The sequence below is a fragment of the Melanerpes formicivorus genome, unplaced genomic scaffold (genome assembly GCF_026170545.1).
Source record: "Melanerpes formicivorus ecotype bairdi unplaced genomic scaffold, bMelFor1.0.p_v2 SCAF_1, whole genome shotgun sequence".
Lineage (NCBI taxonomy): Eukaryota > Metazoa > Chordata > Aves > Piciformes > Picidae > Melanerpes > Melanerpes formicivorus.
Window position 1 is genome coordinate 17,368,477 of NW_027142353.1, and position 21,012 is coordinate 17,389,488.

The 21,012-nt window shown below is 41.8% G+C and overlaps 1 protein-coding gene across 1 annotated transcript in view; it reads right to left on the reverse strand.

The window, feature by feature from the left end:
- Window positions 1-983: 983 nt before the first annotated feature.
- The window catches only part of UBAC2 (UBA domain containing 2), a 115,110-nt gene continuing 95,081 nt past the window's right edge, over window positions 984-21,012 (reverse strand). The window contains exons 8-9 of the mRNA XM_068165219.1: window positions 6,804-6,926; window positions 984-3,972 (exon numbers count right to left, since the gene is read on the reverse strand). Coding sequence (XP_068021320.1) covers window positions 3,865-3,972; window positions 6,804-6,926 — 231 coding nt within the window. The 3' untranslated portion in view covers window positions 984-3,864. The remainder of the gene's footprint in view (window positions 3,973-6,803; window positions 6,927-21,012) is intronic.

Here is a 21,012-nt window from a genome sequence, read left to right on the forward strand (position 1 = left end):
TTACAGAGAGGCAGAGGCGCAGTGACAAAAGAGATCCCAAAGCACAAGAAGAAAATGTCCCATCCCCACCTGAGGGTACACCCAAGACCCCCAGGGCTCCTTCTTCCTCCCCCCTCCCACTCCACTGCTAGGCTGATCTCAGCTGGCCAGATCTGAGACTGCCCATCCCCCCCGGCCTTGGGCCTAGCCAGGCCCAAGGCCAGGAGACATCTCTCCCAAGTTACCAGGTGGCAGCGAGGGAAGAAAAAGGAAGTGCCAGACACCCCCCCACCCCCCCTGAGATCTTATAGTGGCGCAGGGAATTACGGGATGAAATACCTGGCTTCCTGTGTCCACCCACTGGGCTGGACTTCTGGACACAGGAAGTACCCCTCATATGAACACAGCAGAGGGCACCCAGCCCAAACTGCTACAGACACATGTCTGAGCGATGGGAGTCTTTGAATGCAGACTTTTAATTGTCTTCAGCACACTCGTAGCTCCAGTTAAATTCATCAAAGCAGTACATAAATATTCTCACTCACTCTCTGTATATATACATACGCATACACACATATATATACCTATATATACCCATGCACAAACAGGAGAGCCAAAAGCATTGCCCTTTGTCCAGTACCTTGTGCTAAGTTTTGCTTGCTGCTTCTTCTGTTTCAGGCAAAAATAATGAGACCTTTCCTCACCAAGGCTAGACAGCACAGGCTGGTACATGAACCAACTGTGACTGTCCACTAAGTAGCAGGCAATGCTTAACACTTGTTTTGGGAGGGGAAAATGGGTTTGGTAGGTACAGATTTCAGTCATTCTGCATCTTATTAAAAAAAATTAAGGCTTGAGAACCTGGTGGTTTATTAGGTAGATTTCCAGAAATTCAGACCTCCCTGTGGGCATATCTCAAAGTATCACAGAACTGTCTAGGAAAGTCCCCAGTAAACTATTCTGACGTTGTGTCAAAAGACAATATTCCCAGTCTTGTAGCAAAATTTTAACAGCAGAAAACTACTTTTATTTCAAAACACCAAATCTTGGCTTTACTAAAACATGTCTCAATCTCCCAGGGACTTAAAATCCTGCCCATAGAGAAGTGTTCTGCGTTCTCTATCTATCTAAACAATATTGCTGTGTCACACACAAAACAGGAACTGTGCAATGAGATACTCAAAACTGTATTGGACAAACACTGCATGGGCTGTGAAAAACTCCTTGCATTCCCAGAAGCGGTCCATAAAAGTTTTACCATGAAGTGGAAACCAAGTTGTTTTGCAGCTTTGTTGTGGGAATCTTACTTCCAGGGTTCTTGCACAAAGCAGGAACTGTTGCGTTCCACAGGAGCTGAGACTTTTACTCTTGGTTTTTGTTTTTTTTTTTTTCTTTTTAATAAATTTGAAATCACAACTGTGGAAGCATTTTGAACACAAACTATTCTTCAGATATCAAGGGGGGTTTTCAATTGACATCACCAAGACCTGAATTTTACCCCTCACGTATGACCCAGTTTTGTGAAACGCCCAGCAAAAAGGTGCTTTCCACACAACCGTGACATTTTGATAGCTCTTGTACAGATAATGGCAAGGAAGAATTTAGACTCTCAGAATATTCCCTCACATGTCCCAGATGCCATGTTTTAAAATTTCAAGGAATAAAGGCTCTTAGTGCTTGTCCCTATAGCAGGGCAATGTCTAAAAGGGCACAGGACATGTCTAATTCACTCTGGACTAGGCAGACCTTTATTTCCTACAGACAAAATCTGGCTTCTGAAGTGCTTCACCAGCCTTTATTGCTACTTTGGATAAAATATTCACGAGGAAAACCTGTTATGTTTCAAAATTAAAACCTGTACTTCTGTCAAGATATTTAACTAGTTTGCAAATTATTATAGGGCTTTCCCACCCCCCTTACATTTGCCCTTTGCTTTGTAAGACAGGAGGTTTCCAGACTTCTTCAGGTATAGAAACATCCCTGGGTTACACACACATTGAGCAACTCAGCTTCACACAAACAAAACCTTTCAATTAATAAGCAGACCCTGACTACATAATGTGATCATAGCAGCAAGTCAAACCCTGAAGGAGGTTGATCAAAGCTCAGGAAACACATGGTCATTCCAAAACCCCCTTATTTTAGCCACTGGAAAACACTAAAAAATATGTACAAGAGACTGACTTTATTAAAAATTATGGCATGTACCAAAAGCCGCACAATTTTGATATCATTTCTGGGTAAGGACTTGTATGCCTGAGGACTTTTTTTAAAAATCAATTAAAAAAGAAAAAGGAAGGCATCTCTCTCTCTCTCTCTCTCCCTAAATCTTGTCCTGGAATTCCCTGGTATGTTTTTCAAAGCATGTGAGACTGCACAGAGCTGTACTTTGGTACACACATGTTCATTTGGATTTCTAAACCATCCTTCCTTCTCCTGTATTCTTTCACCTCTTGCCCTCTGCACCTGCTGTTGCATTTGTTATGTTTCTGATGGCCTCTACCTTATTCTAAATGTATGTATGTATTAAATATGCCTCTGTGTGTATAAACAGACACATATACACACAATATACAAACACAACTACATACAGAAACATACATTAAATGCTTGAGATACATATGTAGATTGGTTTTACAGAGTTGCAGTTTGGAATATTGTATTACTGCTTGGTTTTATAGAGATGCTCACCTCTTTCCATCTCATCTCCTGAGGTTCCTAAGGAGTTGCTAATACTGAGCATTTGTGAGAGTCAAGTCACACAAGCTTATTTATTAGTCTGACCTGCAAACCCAGTATTGTACTACTTTGGCATTACTGTCCTGTTCCCTCCTGTGTCGGCCTCAGTCATCCCTAAGGTTAACGTTCCAGTCTGTGATCAACAGTGAGTTGCTTCAGACGGTGAAGATTCAGCAAATGCAGCACCACCCACACCTTTGACAGTACAAAACTAGAACTATATATAGAAAAGTTAGCTTTTTATAATCTCGTTTTAAGACAGTATGTAGCCTGCTCAAAAAATGCAACCAGCAATTGGACGCTGAGCATACAGCCATCATTACAGAAGTCTGTCTGAATTAGACATGGAAGTCATTGAAATAATTTCAGTTCTGATCTTACTGTATCATTCAGTTCACCTTTATTGCTTCCAGTGAGTATCTTCATGACCTGCAATCTGAACAGCAATTCAATCAATTTGCAAAAGTTTAAATGTACAGTGGCCACTTAGCACATGTGCAACACGCACATGAATTCTCTCTCATCCTATCTGTGTATTATGTGCTGAATGACAACTTGTATTCGAAAATGTATTCAAGAAATAAAGTATTACAGGCATTAAGAAAGCTTTCCAAAGAGCGATCTCCTAGTCCCATAACCCTTTGCTGAGTTGAAAATGAAATAATCTTCAAACCTCTCATTATTGTGATAAAAAAATCAAATACTGTAAAGCAGTATGTGAGCTAGAGAAATTAGGCTGGTAAATGGTGAAAATACAATTTTTCTTGGTAGGTAAATGTAGTTGTCGTGGGTTTTGGAGTTTCTTTTCCTAATTATTAAGTCTGATAACGTCTAAGAAGGCTTTACAAGAAAAAAAAACACACCTCCTTTATTTTAAAAATAAATTTAGGTGATATCCAGTAATAAGTAGAAACTAAAGTTACTTTGAAAAGGATAACCTGACTAGAAACCACCAAGTGGTCTGAAGGTTTGGGAGCAGTTCACATCTTTCCTTAACATCACTTTGAATCACCGGTCACCTGGAGCCAGCTTCTCTTTTCGGATGCTCTAGTTGGGACGACTTTCGTGAGTCTGTCCAGCAGGTGGCTTTGATCCTCTTTCAGACGTACAAACACATCAAGTGAAGTTCCTTCACACAGAAAACCATCAGTGCTGCAGTAGAAAATTAGTGGCTACGTTTAAGTCATTATTTGAAGCCCTCAGAGCTTCTAGGGCATCTCCCCTGGAAAATCCCATTTCCATAAGTCGTGCAACCTAGAAAATAAATAACACTGCATCAAAATCAGGGTTTTATTCATACTGTGTGCACACTATTCATGTTCACATGTCAGAGATCACTTTTCCACTGAATAGGATGTTCAGTGGAACATCCAGACAATGCCAGACAATAAGCAAGCATGGCTATGCACCATCACAAAGACGTTTCTGGGACAGCATGCTGGCAAACACTGCCACAGGGGTGGCTGCTGACTCAAAAGCAATCACTTCCTGGAAGTGCCACACATGTATTTGCTTAGCTGGCCCAGTTTTGAAAGAAGAGTAAAATAGAAAGTATGGTGCCTCACATGACAACCAGAGTCTCATCCTGGGGTTTGCTGCTCTCCACAAGAATGGCCTTGTGACCAGACCCCACAGCTCCTAGAAGTCCTGGGGTATAGGAACTGTGTGAGAGCTACTGCTGCTTCTCTTCTGCATGTACGGAGCCTGAAGCAGCAGAATGAAGCTCAGCAGGAACACAGCAGAGGCCCTTTATGTCCCAGGAGCAATCTCCCCAGTGTGCAAGAGCAATGTGCACTAGTACTTTAAATGTCTTTTAAAAGAAAGGTGTCATTAAAAGCAACCTCCCCTCCCTCTAAGACACCTCCAGAAGTTTCGCTATTTCTAATCTTCTCTGCTTTGGCAACTTATTGAAAAATACAGTATGCCCAGTGTGCCCAGAGGTGGGGCCCTTCCTTTTCTTAATCTAAATACATCATAACACAATGTCTGAAAACAGGTTGTCGGAATAGCAAATATGGGCACTGATCGCTTTTGTGCCTTTCCTTCTCTTCCCTGCTCTTACAAACCGATGTCAGTTTCTCACCTTCTTGTAGAGCGAAAAATGAATTGTTACTTTCGACATCTCTGCAGCAATAGCACAACTACAAACTGGCTTTCATAACCTGTACCTTACCAACGCTTACGCCCTCTGAATTTTCATTTGTAAGATTGTGGGGTTTTATGAGAAAAAGGGCAGGCAGTGGAATAAAAGCTAACCACAGAAATACAGTTCAGAAGAAAGGTTTTTGCTGAAGTTGCCATGAATTCTAACCTTAAGAAGTGGTGGATGGCATTGCGCTGTTCCCATTACAGAGTTATTCAGCAAGCATCACAGGGAATAGATTGTAACAATAAAAAGTTCTTTTCATCTGAGCGTAGCTTAACCACAAGAACTGAATCCAGCTCCAGGAAGCAGAGATGTATACTGGTATGTTACCAGTAATCTAAACAACCCACAAGAGATGCAGAGATTTTTGTACCAGAAGCCTCACAAACGCTTGCAAATTTTAATCCAAAGAGAAGAAACCCATGTGTTTCTGCCATTTTAAGACAGCTTGTACAGGTATTAGTACAGTCCTGAGAAATCAAAGGTGTTTAGGTCCCTTTTTTCTTTGCAGGGTAACTAGACAGTATTGCAAATGACAGCCATCAGGTGAGCTCTTCAACTTCAATGCGTGAGAAAATGCAACCATCCATTGCTTTCATAAATCTGGGCCTAAAGGCTTTGAGTAAGAACTGCAGATCAATAACTATTTCTTTGGTGCCAGCCCTACAATAAATGTTCCCAAAGGAAGAAGTTGTCAACAAACAAATAAACAAAACAACTCAGCAGGGAAATCTTTTGGCCCACTCCATACCTGGCACTGAGTAGGCTTTCAGGCCAGCTGAAATGAAAGTTTCTGGGTTTGTCTCAGAAGGTGGTGTTTTGTCTGGGGGTGAGTTTTGTGGGGGAATTTTTGGTGGGGCTTTTGTTTGTTTGTATTCTCTGTGTGTGTGGGGTGGTTGGTATTGTTGTTGTTTGGGGGGTTTTGTTTGTTTGTTTGTTTTGTTTTTTTTTTTGTCAGTTGGGTGGGGGTTTTTCAGGGTTGGGTTTGGGTTTTTTTGGGGGGGGGCTGTATTTTCCCTTTTTGGATGTAGCTCAGCAGGCTTACAGTCAAAATCACCCATGTAGTTAAAGTTTTAACACTTTGAGCATAAACAAACATTAAATCAAAACTGGAAATCAAATCTTAGGAAAAATTTCAATTTGGGACAGGCTCATTTTAAACTCACTAGAAATGACAGCATGGTGCTAGGAAGTATTGATTTACCTACCTAAAAAAACCCACCAAAAACCCAACAAACAAAAAAGGAATCAAAACTTGCCCTTGAAAACTACCCTTGTTCATGGGTAGCAGAGATCTTAGACTGTAAAATGGCCAATGCAACTAACTGCAGAGAGGCTACAACCTGGAGAACTTGCATGCAATAAAGTATGAACACAGAAATGAGTCTCTTTTGAGACTAAAATTATCAACAAAAGTCTAAATAAATCTATGTTTGATAGAAGAGAGACAAACTTCTCTGTTTGTACCAGTGTATTAAATCAGTCAAGCACACTACTGAGGGAAACACTCGAGTTTTAGACCAAGAGTGTGTGCAGTCCACAGCTGGCATAACATTCTTATTTCAAAAAAACTACACAACTGAATTGGAAACTTAAGCTATGAAGGAAAACTTGCATGCCTAAAAGACAAATAATGAAATCTGTTCATCATGTACTTTATTGGATCTGAATAGCTCTGATTAGTGAAACTGTCCCATCTAAATACAAAAGGCAAACCGTTACACACTAGAGCAGAAACTCCCAAGCTGATCCGTCACTCTGGTTTGAATGGCAATGACAATCTGCTGTCTCTGCACTGTGACCCTTCTCTGATACACCCATTTGTGCTGCTACAGACAATGTTTTAATAAACTGCATCAACAGATGACAAAAAAAATTCAATGCAGGTCATTCCTAATAGATTTTTTAAATGCCATTTTAAAACAGAAACATGTTTTACCTGCTCTTCCGAAACCTCAGTAGGTGGAGGTGTGTCTTGTTCTGATGGGCGATGATCTTGGTAATTTGCATTATGTCTATGACGTAAAGGAGGAAACAGTCTATTCCAGTTAATCATCCCACCCTGTAACCAGACACTGCTGTCAGTCTTTGCAAAAAGAACTACAGGCATTTTTAAACAGAAAAGATCACTTAGCCCACATAATATGAAAAGCAAACTTTGGAGTGAAAGACCTTATTTTAAACAATGAAAACTGCCGGAGTCTGTCACGAAGTAAAACTTTTGGTCTGGTTACTGATTTACTAGTTATTAGAAGTAATCACTGTATATGAAGAAGAAGTGCTACAAGAAGGAGGAAAGGATGTTTCATATGGATTATGAAAGATCTAGTTTACTACAGTGCTAGATTTCTGAGGCTGAAGGACTGCTCTCTTTACTGAAAGGGATTTTCCTGGCAAGAGATGCAACAGCATGTCCTGCAAGTGCTTTGCAAGACTGCTCTTGTAGTTAACCAGGGAAAAAGAGAGCAAGAAATAAGATGAGGTCAGGGGAAGTGATGGGGTGGTGGGGCAAAAATGGGTTCTCAGTTCAGCAGCAGAACTACATCAGGAAACACAGAACAAGCCCGGTCTTTGGGATACTTGTGATTTCCTTGTAAGTGATTACTTCTGTGACACCAACACAACTGTTACATACGTGCAGACCACGTCATCCAACTACTGCCTGTTAAATACCATTGCAAAATCTGGCCACATTCCAGTCCCAAAACATTTTGTAACTACATAGTAATAATAGAAATATACAGCAGTAACATACATATAGTGTAAATCACAGAACAGAAACTTTCTTCTAACAGCCAAGCTTCAAGTTTTCTAGCAGTAAGATGTTCAGGATATGAAGTACAAGTACTAAAAGACAAGCTTCAGAATTTATAGTTCCAAAAATAATTAATCTTCATTTACAAAACATTTTTAAAGGGATTTTGTATTATACTAAAACCACAGGCCCTGAAAACAGGAAAGAAGAGCAAATCCCACATCTCTCTTTACTACACCACTTGTTAACACATCTTTTGCAGTTTGTGTTGTCCTTTTCCTCCTCCCCTGTTCATTCCGTTACTATGGAGAAGATCCCCCTCCCTTTCTGTATATATAGGACATGGGCTTCCTTCCTCTAGTTGCTCTATTTTAGTTCTATAATGTTGTTTCTCAGAAGACCTTCCTCTTACGAGAGTTTTCTTTTCTTCTCTCAGTGAGGGCTCTTCCTGCCTTTATGTACCTCTAGAACATTAAATGCTGGCTGCTCAATCAGATCACCAGCAGTTAAACCTGCTCCTCGGCCAAAAACAAAATAAAATGAATTTATTTAGTTTTCCTGCCCTTCCCTTTGTTTTCTCCCTTTCTCTCCAACGGAGACCCAACTGTCCCAGACACCACAGGGGCATCTGGGGAGTCAGGAGATTTGAAACACTAGCTTGTAAAGTTCCAGTTTCTCATGCACTATAGCACGCTTTTCCCTGTGAAGATGTGCAATAGCTAGGAGTCGTCACGGACACAGTTTCCACCCTCAATGATTCTGAAGTTTAAAAATTATTATGCATCTGCATTTCTATTTTGCATACTGTATAAAACATTTGTTTAAAAGTCATGAGGTCTTAACCAAAGAATTCTGCATAAGCCTTGCATTAGCCAAACAGCATAGCATAGTAAAAAAGAGAATTGGTTTGTAATTTAAACCCAGACAGGGATCTCAGACCTACTGACACCACTACACAACTCTGTGGTCTGGGAAGATCACGTGTCCTGTACTTTTCCATCAATAATTTCCCCTAACTCAGTATTATGCTGAGTTTTAATTCATCTTTGAATATCTGAAAGTCTATTAAGCTCTATCGTTCAGAAGGACTATGTGCACTGATGCTGTTTTGCCTGGATTTGCTCTTTTGAAAAGAAAAGGCTTCCACAGGTCACTCACATTAAACTGGTGAATTGAAAAATGGTAACAGGACAATGCCACATTCTTTGAAGCATTAGAAGTCATACATAATAATTTATATGAAATATAAAATCTACAATAAATGTACTAATTTAGCAATATTCCAATGTACCTAAAGGCTGAAATAAATGCACCTCTCCAGCTGTGCCCTCAGCTTCAATATTGAGCTGCCTATTCCAGCTTGGTTTTGCATTCTCCCTGTCCTGTGCACTGTCACCTTCACACTGCAAAGTGACTTGTCTACTCCCTTACCCTAAATGTACAATACATTTTAAATTAACATACACAGAATTCATTACTTTGGATAATATTTTGACAAAACATATTCCTTACAAAGGCAACTGTTTTGTTTTCAGTTTACAGCACAAATCTTGATAAACTACAGATGGGAACTGATATATTAGGGAGAGTTCCATGTGAAGACTGTTAACCCCTTCCCAGAAATAACAGACTAGGCAAATTAGACGAAAACAGTTATGAAAAGGTCTTTTACAGTTGCCCTCAGAATATTACCTTTGGAAATTGTGACTAACATAACCCATCAATTCTTAACTATATTAACAAGGTAAGAACACCAAACATTCCACAACAGTAAGTTTTAAAGGCTGAAACTCTAAATGGCGTGTGAACACTGATGTTCAGCATTAATCCCAGCATTAGAGTCCACTTCTCATCTGTGTAGTGCTTTACAAACTGCACTACACCCAGGCATGTTACGTTTCTTTATATTAACTGCAAGAAAATTTTTTCTCCTCACAAGCTTGCTTCTAATTTTATGATGGACAATGCACAAAGTCAGGCTCAAGAGAGCAGAGATTTAAGGAACTGCAGCATGAGCTATGGGACTGGTACTGTGACCCATCCTGTAGAAGAAAGGAAAGATCTGGAAGTGCAGCTAACATCTTAGATCCACACAAGATGGAGATCAAGGTTATGGATTTTCAGTGTGGATGGTAAAGATTTTCAGACAACCTTAACTATCACAGCAGAAATCCAGGAAGATGTGTGAATTTTTGCCCCAAACCAAACAGCCAAAATTGCCTTACATAAATATTAAAAATTCCAGTTAAAAGATCTTCAGAAAAAGATTTCCAGACCAATACCTTTTACAGACCCTTGCTTCACAGTTTTATGACGATTTCTGTATTGCAGTGGACTTTGACCATGCTAACACACTTGCTATGTGAGAAGTGGTTTATTTTATTCTATTCTGTTCTAAAGTCAGGGAGATTTCACATGAAGACACCCAATCTAATGAATTTATTCAGAAGGGATGCTTCTAAACCATCTGAGAGTCCCTAGTGGGTAATCAGCAAAAAAGTATTTATGCATTTCACAATATAAGCACTTAACAGGACAGATGAACTCATATCCATCTCTTTACCCTCTGCAGGAACCTTCTCTCAGGTAACAGAACTCTCTGGAGTGCTTCAGAGCCAAGGCAGAAAAGGAGCTAATAATTAAGCAGTGAATATGTTCAAAGCTCCAGTATGGAAGCTCCTTTCCTGAGCAGCACCTTAACTGACAAGTCTAATCCATTTAAGGAAGCCCAGGAAGTTCTGCAATTCCAGTTTGTTGGTTTGTTTATAAAGATGTGAGTTTAATACTACTCACAGCTGGTCTGTGAGGTGGATTGCAAACTGGCTTGACAGCAGAGTTCAGAGGGTTGTCATCAGCGGCACAGAGTCAGCTTGGAGGCATGTGGCCAGTGGTGTTCCCCAGGGATTGGCACTGGGTTTGGTTTTGTTCAATATCTTTATCAATGACCTGGGTGAGGGGATTGAGAGTACCCTCAGCAAGTTCCCATATGATACAAAACTGGGGGGGTGGCTGACACCCTGTCAGGCTGTGCTGCCATCCAATGAGATCTGGACAGGCTGGAGAGCTGGGTGCAGGCAAACCTCATGAAGTTCAATAAGGAGAAGTGCAGGGTCCTACAACTGGGGAGGACTAACAGCAGGCACCAGGACAGGTTAGGGGCTGCCCTGCTAAAAAGCAGCTCCATGAAGAAAGGCCTTGACTCCAAGGTCTCCATGGAACAACAATGTGCCCTTGTGGTCAAGAGAGACAATGGTATCCTGGGATGCATCAAGAAAAGTGTGTGCAGCAGGTCTGGAGAAGTTCTTCTCCCCCTGTACTCTGTCCTGGTGAGACCACACCTGGAATACTGCATTCAGTTTTGGGTTCCCCAGTTTAAGAAAGACAGAGAACTGCTGGAGAGAATCCAACAGAGAGCCATGAGGATGATTAGGGGACCTGAGCATCTCCCCTATGAAGAGAAACTGAGATCCCTGGGGATGTTTAGTCTTGAGAAGACTGAGAGGGGATCTCATCAATGTGTATAAATATCTGAGTGGTGAGTGTCAAGTGGAGTAGGCCAAGCTCTTTTCGGTGGTGCACAGTAATAAGAGAAGAAACAAGCTTGTCAAGCTTGAACATAGAAGATTTCACCTCAACATGAGAAACTTCTTTGCAGTGAGGGTGATGGGGCACTGGAACAGGCTGCCCAGGGAGGTTGTGGAGTCTCCTTTTCTGGAGACTTTCAAAACCCACCTGGATGCATTCCTGCGCAGACTACCCTAAGTGATCCTACTTCAGTAGGGGGGTTGGACTCAATCTCTTGAGGTCCTTTCCAACCTCTAATGTACTGTGATACTGTAAATGGTTTGGGGGCTGGGACTTAACACAACTCAGGACTAAGTAAGGAGGTTGCATTAAATTTCTTCTATCCAGAGCCAGTTTCCACAACTCAGGCTGTCTTACACTGAGATTACCTGAGGTGACATTTGTCTTTGTCCTGAATCCTAGGTATTGGGAAGCATCAAGCTGAGCCAAGGGTGAAAACAAGGCAAACAGAGGCAGGGGCCTCACTGAAATATGCTGCGTTCCCACAGGATCCAAGTGAGAAAAGCAAAGCAGGTCCAGATCACCAGGGACAAATAAGATCAAGCCTAGAAGTTGAGTCAGTGGGCCAGGAGCAGGGAGGGAGATACACTGGTTGGCACATGTATTCACAAAGCTCAGCAGGCACCAAGTGCAAGGATGTAAAGGCAAGTCCTAGTTAAAGTGAGTGAGGTCTCAACAAAGCTTCTTACGTCACAGCTCTTTCTCACACGAGTCTGCTCCAAGGCTGAAGAGCTGTACTGTACCAGAGCTGGCCCTCAGCATAGGTAGCCAGCCCCTTGGAGAGCCTGTTAGTGCACTCAAGGACATGACATTAAACCAAAGCACTCTGCCATTCAGTGCCCTGGACAATAGCCGCTTGTCATGTTATCTACGTCAAGGTGGTATTTCTTGTTCACATCTGCTTCCTCAGTCTATTTTTTCCCATGCTCAATTGTGTGAATGATGCCTAATTGCATCATTAGCACAGCAAAAGGAAATTTTTTTTTCATGCAATTCCTTCATTGCTTTTTTTGTGCTGCAGGATGAGAGGCTCAGGGAGGCTTCAAAAGTGCACCAAGCTCACTGTAGTCAAGAAGCTGGAGGGTCACAGTCCCTGCAGTGGGGTGCCATGTAGAACTTCTAGTCTCCACTGCCAGCTGTTGTTTTCATGGCATTAACCAGAAACTCTGTTTTGGAAGAACCGGTTGCTGCACTACCAGAGAGAGACAAGCACTGAAAAATCCATCATTCATAAGAATACTTTGTACAAATTGGTGACTGTGTCCTTATTTCTGTCCTCACCACAGTCTCCCACACAGCATTGGGAGAAACACTTGACAGAAAGAATGCTTCATTAATCATTTCACTAGAAGGGTGATGGACACACCCAAGAAAGGCCTTTCCCCCACCTCACTCCTAAGTTGCATTTTTTAAATAACAACATTTTCTGTGTCCTTTGACTTAACAATGAGTGAAAAGCTGCATGAATCAGTTGATTATATCATATCATAATACATAATATTCTTTGTTAGTGCCTGACAGGACACAAACAGAATGAGGAGACCATTTTATTGTTCCCTGATAAATCACTACTAGAAGTGGAAAACACTGGTGATGCTGGTACTTCTCTTATAGGAAGACACAAAAAATGGTCACAGGTTTAGATGACCAAAGAATGATAATTATGAACAGACTGGAACAAGAGAACAACAAGGCCAAAATAACAATAGCAAGGCTATTTAGACTGGATGTTAGGAAGAAGTTCTTCATAGAGAGAGTGATTGGCTGTTGGAATGTGCTGCCCAGGGAGGTGGTGGAGTCACCATCACTGGAGGTGTTTAGGAGGAGACTGGATGGGGTGCTTGGTGCCATGGTTTAGTTGTTTAGATGGTGTTGGGTGATAGGCTGGACACGATGATCTTGAAGGTCTCTTCCAACCTGGTTTATTCTAGTCTAGTCTAGAATGGGAAAACAGCAGCTCTTCATCTCAGAAAGGGTTGTAAGGAAATGCCATGTTGATGACCTACTCTTGGAGAGTTGCCAGGGCTCTACGTACTTCAGTTGTGCCTTATGAGGTCACATCCTTGATGTCTTTTTTTGTTTTGGTTGGTTTTTTTTTTTATGGTGTCTGGGACAGTACTATTCACAAGGAAAAAAGTATCCTCCTTTCCTACAGAATAAGGAAGAGCTACCTAGAGCTAGTAATGTCTCTGATTGTACATCCTGCTATAATCCCAGTAATGCCATTTCTTTTCACATTATCTGCTTCCTCTCTGTTTGAAATGCAGCTGTTTCCCATATACATACCTGCCATAGATTAATTTATACTTGTTATCCAAAGCTTGATAATTAGAAATGTTGTACTATGGATAATTATCAAATACCTAGTTAAGTAGTTGTCACACCTGCACATTTTAATTAATTTCAAGAGGAAGTAAAGTAAAGCTTTATAAAAGTCCTCTTGAAAGTGATGCATGTGGTTAAGGTATTTTGACGATGTTATCTCATGGGTATGGTTAATGCCATCTTGCTATCTGTTCGCACAAACAGGAAGTGCCTCCTGATATCTGTCCTGTTCACCTTTTCTTAACATAACAACCACAGCTAAAAAAAACAAAAAAAAGCAAGAAAAAGGAAATTGCTTTGCTTGTAGCATTTTAAAGTAACATTTAAAAAGTTCACTACTCTGTATACCAACCATTATTTGGTATAGACATAAATGTCACAGTATCGCAGTATAATTAACTAAGGTTGGAAGAGACCTCGAGGATCATCGAGGCCAACCTGTCGCCACAGACCTCATGACACAGTATCACAGTATATCATCTTACTGCTTTCATATAAAGGTTTATATTGACACACAAAAAAATTACTGAAAACAACAAACACTTACTTGATTTCCACACAAATTTTCCCCCACAAATTATTGGCACCAAAGTGCACATAGTGATGATATAAACAAAGAAGCATAGCCATGAATGACAGAATAGTGTCTGCTGTTCTTCACACTGGGTAAGAAATGGTGAAATTTCTAGCCTGCCTCTTTTTGTCAGGAAAAAACTCTCCTGTTTGTTTGGGTTGTTTGTTTTTTGGTTTTAATTTGGTTGGTTGTTTTTTGTGTTTGGGTTTTTTTTTTCCTTTTCTTCTTACTTTAATACCTTCCTTCTTTTGAAAGGAGGTAGAAATGTAACATTATTAGCATTCTGAGCATCTTTCTTAGTGATGGAATTTTTCACCAAGGAATGCAGCAACTTCTAATGACGTTCCAATTTCCTCTGAAATGTATCCTACAGACAAAGTCTCTTTAGCCAAGAGGCTCTGTCTCCAACTCTTCAGTTGCTGTATCCTGAACTTTGACACCTGCATTGTCCCAGAGGAGGTCACGTGTCACAGAAATTCAGAAATCCACATGTGGTCTTTTCTGAAGCTTGATCAGCTACTTCCTTTGAAATCTAGGAGGAACACCTTAGTCTGGCCTCTGAAGCTGCCTGAAAGACAATGGAAGAGATTTCAGCACAGGCATGATGTCTTCCGAGTAGCAGATGCCAGAAATGCCAAGGGGCAGGCCCATCAGTTCCTTTGAGGCTGCTATTGAATTCAAGGAAGGCGCAGAGAGTTGTGAATGCTTCTGCATGTACTTGTGCATGCCCAAGCACTTGGCCTTGTAGACCACTGCTTGTCACACAGGGCTGGAAGGGGTACTGGTATTTTGGCTTGGACTCATGACTGGCTGAAGGTGTGTGAAGATCTATGCAGGTACTCCTAAAATTGGTAGTTATCTCAGAACACTGAAAGAGTTTGACTGCTCTGTGTGTAACCTGTTACAGTAAGACTAAATACCTATTCTGTGCCAAACTGTGCATCACAGAAACATTCACTTTTCATTACTGCTGTGATGCAGTAATTCAGCCAGAAAGCGGTGGGTCACTATGCCAAGAAAGCAAGCTATTCCGTCTCCAGCAGAAGTTAAAAGATGGCGTTGTTAGAACTGGTGTTATTCATTCATCATTGAGGAAGTGTTTAGCAGGATTCTCAGACTTTTTCTGAAAAAATATATTGGGATTTGGATCCTCTGTAGACAGTAGAGACAGGTCTTCAACCATCTTTAAAAAAAAAAAAAACTTTTCCAAACTTCCCAGCTTCCCCTGCTCGCATCAGCTGTTCATCCAAACTGAGCTCTTGCTGTGACATTACAGAGACGGTCATGACTGCATCAGCTGGAAACATCCATTCCTGTCACAGTACTGGCAGCAGGGCTTGTCACTTTTCCCCAGAGAAATTACAACTATATACTGAAAAGTATATTCACATTATTAAAAATTAATCTTTGTAAATAAGTGCCTTGTGAGAGGTGAATTTTAAAGGAATGGCATGATTTGGGGCGGTTCTTGTTTGACATTCGACACTTGCTGAGTGACATAACTGGGACAGGGGAAGGAGTCCAGTCTGCCAAATGCTGAAGGCAGGTCCACCAGCATGAACAGAGTCTGTACTTGTGGAAACAATTTTAGCTCTGTTTCAGATGTATTACACAACAGAGATGCAGTTCTACTCCTCACTGCATGGCTCTTTGGACATTGACTGGTGCCAGTGGATGACTATTATACAGATAACCCCTCACCCACCTCCTGTACTCAAAGTTTTTCAAAACAGTAATAAGTAGAAGCTGAAATAAAAGTGAAAAATCAGAGTTCTGAAACTGTTTTGACAAGCTGAGCTAACAAACATTGGACATAAAGAAAACTAGAAAATAAATTCTCCAACCTAAACTCATACCTAAGTGTGTAAAGGCTTAGTGATGATGATGTGGGGGAAACCCCAAACAGATTAGTACCTGGGGAATAAAGATTCAAGTTCTGTCCTAGGTTGCAAACAGGAAGAGCTTCCATTTGTTGAGATGTCAAAGTCAACATACAAGGTGTCACACTTGCAACACTGCTGGTGAAACTTTTGTATCTGTTGTGCCTTTGAAGACAGCACATTAAGGAAAGAACAGTCATTGAAACCAGCCTGCAATTGCTGTGTGATAATACCACAGATCTGATCAGAAAACCTGAACACTAAGATGGATCACTTTCTGTCTGAACTATTGTGCAGTCCTGGCTAACCAGGGAGGTCCCAGCTGACTGGAGGCTAGCCAGTGTGATGCTCATCTACAGGAAGGGCTGGAAGGATGATCCAGGGAACTACAGGCCTGTCAGTCTGACCTTGGTGCCAGGAAAGGTTACGGATCACATGGCACTTACAAGACAATCAGACAATCAGGCCTAGTCAGCATGGGTTTATGAAAGGCAGGTCCTGCCTGACTAATCTGATCTCCTTCCACAATAAAGTGACCTGCCTAGTGGATGAGGGAAGAGCTGTGGACCTTTTCTAGCTGGACTTTACTAAAGCCTATGACACTATCTCCCACTGCATTCTCCTGTAGAAACTCATGGCACAAGGCTTGGATAAGTACATTCTGCACTGGATAAAAAAACTGACTGGCTGACCAGGCCCAGAGCTGTGGTGAATAGAGTTAAGGCTGGCTGGTGCCCAGTCACACTCAGGGTTCAGTACTGGGGCCTGTCCTCTTTAGTATCTTCATTAATGATCCGGATGAGGGGACTGAGCGTACCCTCAGTAAATTTGTAGATGACACCAATCTGGGTGGCTGTGTTGATCTGCTAGAGGGTAGGGAAGCTTTACAGCAGGATCTGGACAGGCTAGACTGATGAGCCAAGGCTAACTGTATGAAGTTACACAAAGCCAAGTGCCAGGTCCTCCATCTGGGTTACGACAACCCCATGAAACCTTACAGGTTTGGGGAAATGTGTCTGGAAAGCTGCCTAGCAGAAAGGGACCTGGGGTTGTTCTAATCGACAAGCAGCTGAATATGAGCCAGCAGTGTGTCCAGGTAGCCAAGAAAGCCACTGACATCTTGGCTTGTATTAGAAACACAGTGGCTGTCAGTAACAGGGAGGTGATCATCCCCCTGTACTCAGCATTGGTGAGGCCACACCTTGAGTACTGTGTTTAGTTTTGGGCCCCTCTCTACATGAGGTTCTGGAGTGTGTTCAGGGAAGGGCAACAATGCTTGTGAAAGGCCTGGAGCACATGGCCTATGAGGAGCATCTAAGGGAGTTGGGGCTGTTCACACTGGAGAAGAGGAGGCTGAGGGGAGACCTCATTGCTCTCTACAACTACCTGAAAGGAAGTTGGAGAGAGGAGAGGACCAGCCTCTTCTTGATGACAAGTGACAGGACTAGAGGAAAAGGTTTCAAGCTGCACCAGGGGACATTCAGACTGGATGCTAGGAAATATTTCTTCACTGACAGGGTTATCAAACACTGGAATGGTCTGCCCAGGTCAGTGGTGAAGTCATCATCCCTGAAAATGTTTAAGCAGTGTGTGTCCCATTTAGGGACATGGTTTAGTGTTGATCCTTCAGTGCTGAGTCAAGTCTCTCACAACCAGATGTATTCTGTGATTCTGTGGTTCTGTTTCTTGTTTACTACATACTTCTTGTTTACTGTGTGTTATGGAAGATAACACTAGAAAGAAGAAATGGCTCATCAAGACTCTTGCAGTGCAGACTGAAGAGACAACAGAAGCTCTGGCATCCAGTAAATGACCATTCTCCAAGTGGGATGCCTTATTTGCCCCATGTTCAAAGCTAGAAATGAAGGGACAGGTACAGCTAAAAAGAAACATTACTTCTGAGGAGTAGGAGTAGGAGCCTTGTGCCGGTAACAACTGGCCACTAATGAAAGACATTCAGGTTATTCTAGCAGTACTAACTAGAGTCTGTCATCTCGTGGAATCGATACTTTCCATGAAAAAGGCAGAAAAATAAAGAGCTAGCCTGCAAAGTAAAGAGTCACAAACTGTTCATTAGCTGGATCAGCACCCTGGAAATACAACGTTTTTAATTTCCCACCAAAAACCATGAAAAAAGTATTCAGAAAAAGAAATCAGAAACATCTGAATAGCAGTGGACTATTAACTGCTGCTGCTGCTGCAAAAAGAAAGACATTAAAATGAAACAGTAAAAAGACAAACATGCCAACATCTGCAGTACATGCAGCTTTTATACTCAACAACCTCTAAAAGTAAAACTCTCTTTTTGAAAAAACAAACCAAAAAACTGACCTATTGCGGTAATTTTAGGCTATGCCTTTAAAAATTTTCCACAGATCTTGAACAGAAAGTGGTAGAATGTAAATAAATCACTATTGGGTATAAAAAGGAAAATAATGCTCATTCTAAACAATCCCATTGGAAAGATAATGGACTCAAACTAGTTGTACAAAACAATCTCTCTCTTCTCGCTTCTGTGACTCTGGCTGATGCTTCTCCTGGCTTTACTGAACCTGACTGCATTGCTTTTGTTGTGACTGGTATTAACAACAACTTCTCTCTTTTTTCTCTCTTGTCCCTTTGTGTACAGGGGGATAGGGAAGGAGGCAGGGACGAAGAAGCTGTTGCAGCTCCCCTGGTCTTTGGCCAGGGGGGTTCTCGTGCTGTTTATCAATTGCAAATACCTGTAAATATTGTATAGCTTGTACATATCCATTGCATTTCATTGTGGATTGTAGTTTGGCTTGTAAATACAGCTCCATTTGCTTCCAACCGAGCTGGTCTGGCAAATTTAATGTTGGGGGGGGGATTTTTCATCCCACCACACCTATTCTCAACACAAAGAAAACATTATTAAAAATATTACAGAGAAAAATCAAGATTTGGAAGTGCCAGAAGAGTTCCAGAAAGCAAAGGATGAGTTAAAGATTCACTGAGGTCTGAATGACCTACAAAAAGTGCAGCTATCCATGATTTCAAAAAAGGCTTGTGGTATGTCCACACATTAGAACAGAATAAACCAGGTTGGAAGAGACCTTCAAGATCATTGTGTCCAACCTATCATCCAACACCACCTAATCAACTAAACCATGCAACCAAGCATCCCATCAAGTCTCCTCCTAAACACCTCCAATGATGGTGACTCCACCACCTCCTTGGGCAGCCCATTCCAATAGGCAATCACTCTCTCTGTGTAGAACTTCTTCCTAACCTCCAGCCTAAACCTCCCCTGGCACAGCCTGAGACTGTGTCCTCTTGTTCTGGTGCTGGCTGCCTGGGAGAAGAGACCAACCTCTGCCTGTCTACAACCTCCCTTCAGGTAGTTGTAGGGAGCAATAAGGTCACCCCTGAGTCTCCTCCTCTCCAGGCTAAGCAGCCCCAGCTCCCTCAGTCTTTCCTCATAGGGCTTGTGCTCCAAGCCCCTCACCAACTTTGTTGCCCTTCTCTGGACTCGTTCCAGCAAGTCAACATCCTTCCTAAACTGAGGGGCCCAGAACTGGACACAGTACTCGAGGTGTGGCCTGACCAGTGCAGTATACAGGGGCAGAATGACCTCCCTGCTCCTGCTGGCCATACTGTTCCTGATGCAGGCCAGGATGCCCTCCTGGCTGCCTGGGCACACTGCAGGCTCATGTTCAGCCTACCATCGACCAGTACCCCCAGGTCCCTCTCTGTCTGGCCGCTCTCCAGCCACTCTGGCCCCAGCCTACATGTACATCAGCACACAGAGGAAGGCAAAAATGAAGGAATACTCAGTCTAAATTTAGCCACAACAATTATTGCTGCAGCAAACACACTTCATTCATAGGCTGAAATAAACCCACAAATCACTTACTAGTTAACAGAGTTTGTAAAAAATATGATGTCAAATCTTGTAGACACACAGGAGTCTGAGCTCAAATAACGCTTTTTTATCCTAATGGTATCCTGCATATAGTTGTCTTTGAAGCTTATGGCAAGATTGCTTAAGGCTGTTTCTATTTAATTATGTCATAAATTTCTAAAATAGCCTCAATTAGCACAGACTAGTTAGAATGGAAACCCAATTAGAGAAAAAGACTGTGTAACACTTTGATGAAAACTTCAGTTAGTCATTTATTCAGGTAAAGCTGTCTGGTAGATCACTTTCTGACAATCATAGAATCAATAACGTTGGAAAAGACCTCAAGATCATCAAGTCCAACCTGTCACCACAGACCTCATGACTACTAAACCATGGCACCCAGTGCCACGTCCAATCCCCTCCTGAACACCTCCAGGGCTGGTGACTCCACCACCTCCCTGGGCAGCACATTCCAATGGCTTACAACTCTCTCTGAAGAACTTTCTCCTCACCTCCAGCCTAAACTTCCCCTGGCACAGCTTGAGACTGTGTCCTCTTGTAATGATACAGCCATCTGTGGAACAGTATGAACAAGCTGCTTCCATCCAAAGTCCTGACTGTGAGAATAGGACTTTAATCTATTAATCTATTACTAATCTATTTTTCCCAAGGTCAGGAGTTTGGGTCTTAGAAATAACCAGAAGGCAAATCAGCAATCTAGCCTCACAGTCCTTAGTTGACAAAATGTGAAACTTGGGTATCTCTTAGGATATGACACTCATAACAATAAAGACACTCAGCATGTCTACCCACAGACATATCTCCAGTGTCTCAGGAGAAAGACATCTAATGCATGAACAATTAGAGGAAGTCACATTCTTGTAGAAGTCTGGTCTTCGCAAGCAGTAAAATCTCATATAGTGGGGCTGTGATATACAAATCAAGGGAGAGTCTGGCCTTACTGAAAGTAATGACAGCTGGAATGTAAGAACAGAAAAACAGGACAGAAAAGACAAAATAAGCTTGAAGTGGAGGACAGGGCAGAATGTAAGTTACGAGGATTTTAATGTATGGCTGTACACTTATCACACAGGCTGGAGCAACTTGGAGGTCTTTTATGAGCCAAGAAACTGAAGTGAAACCAAGAAGCAGGCAATATGGTGTCTT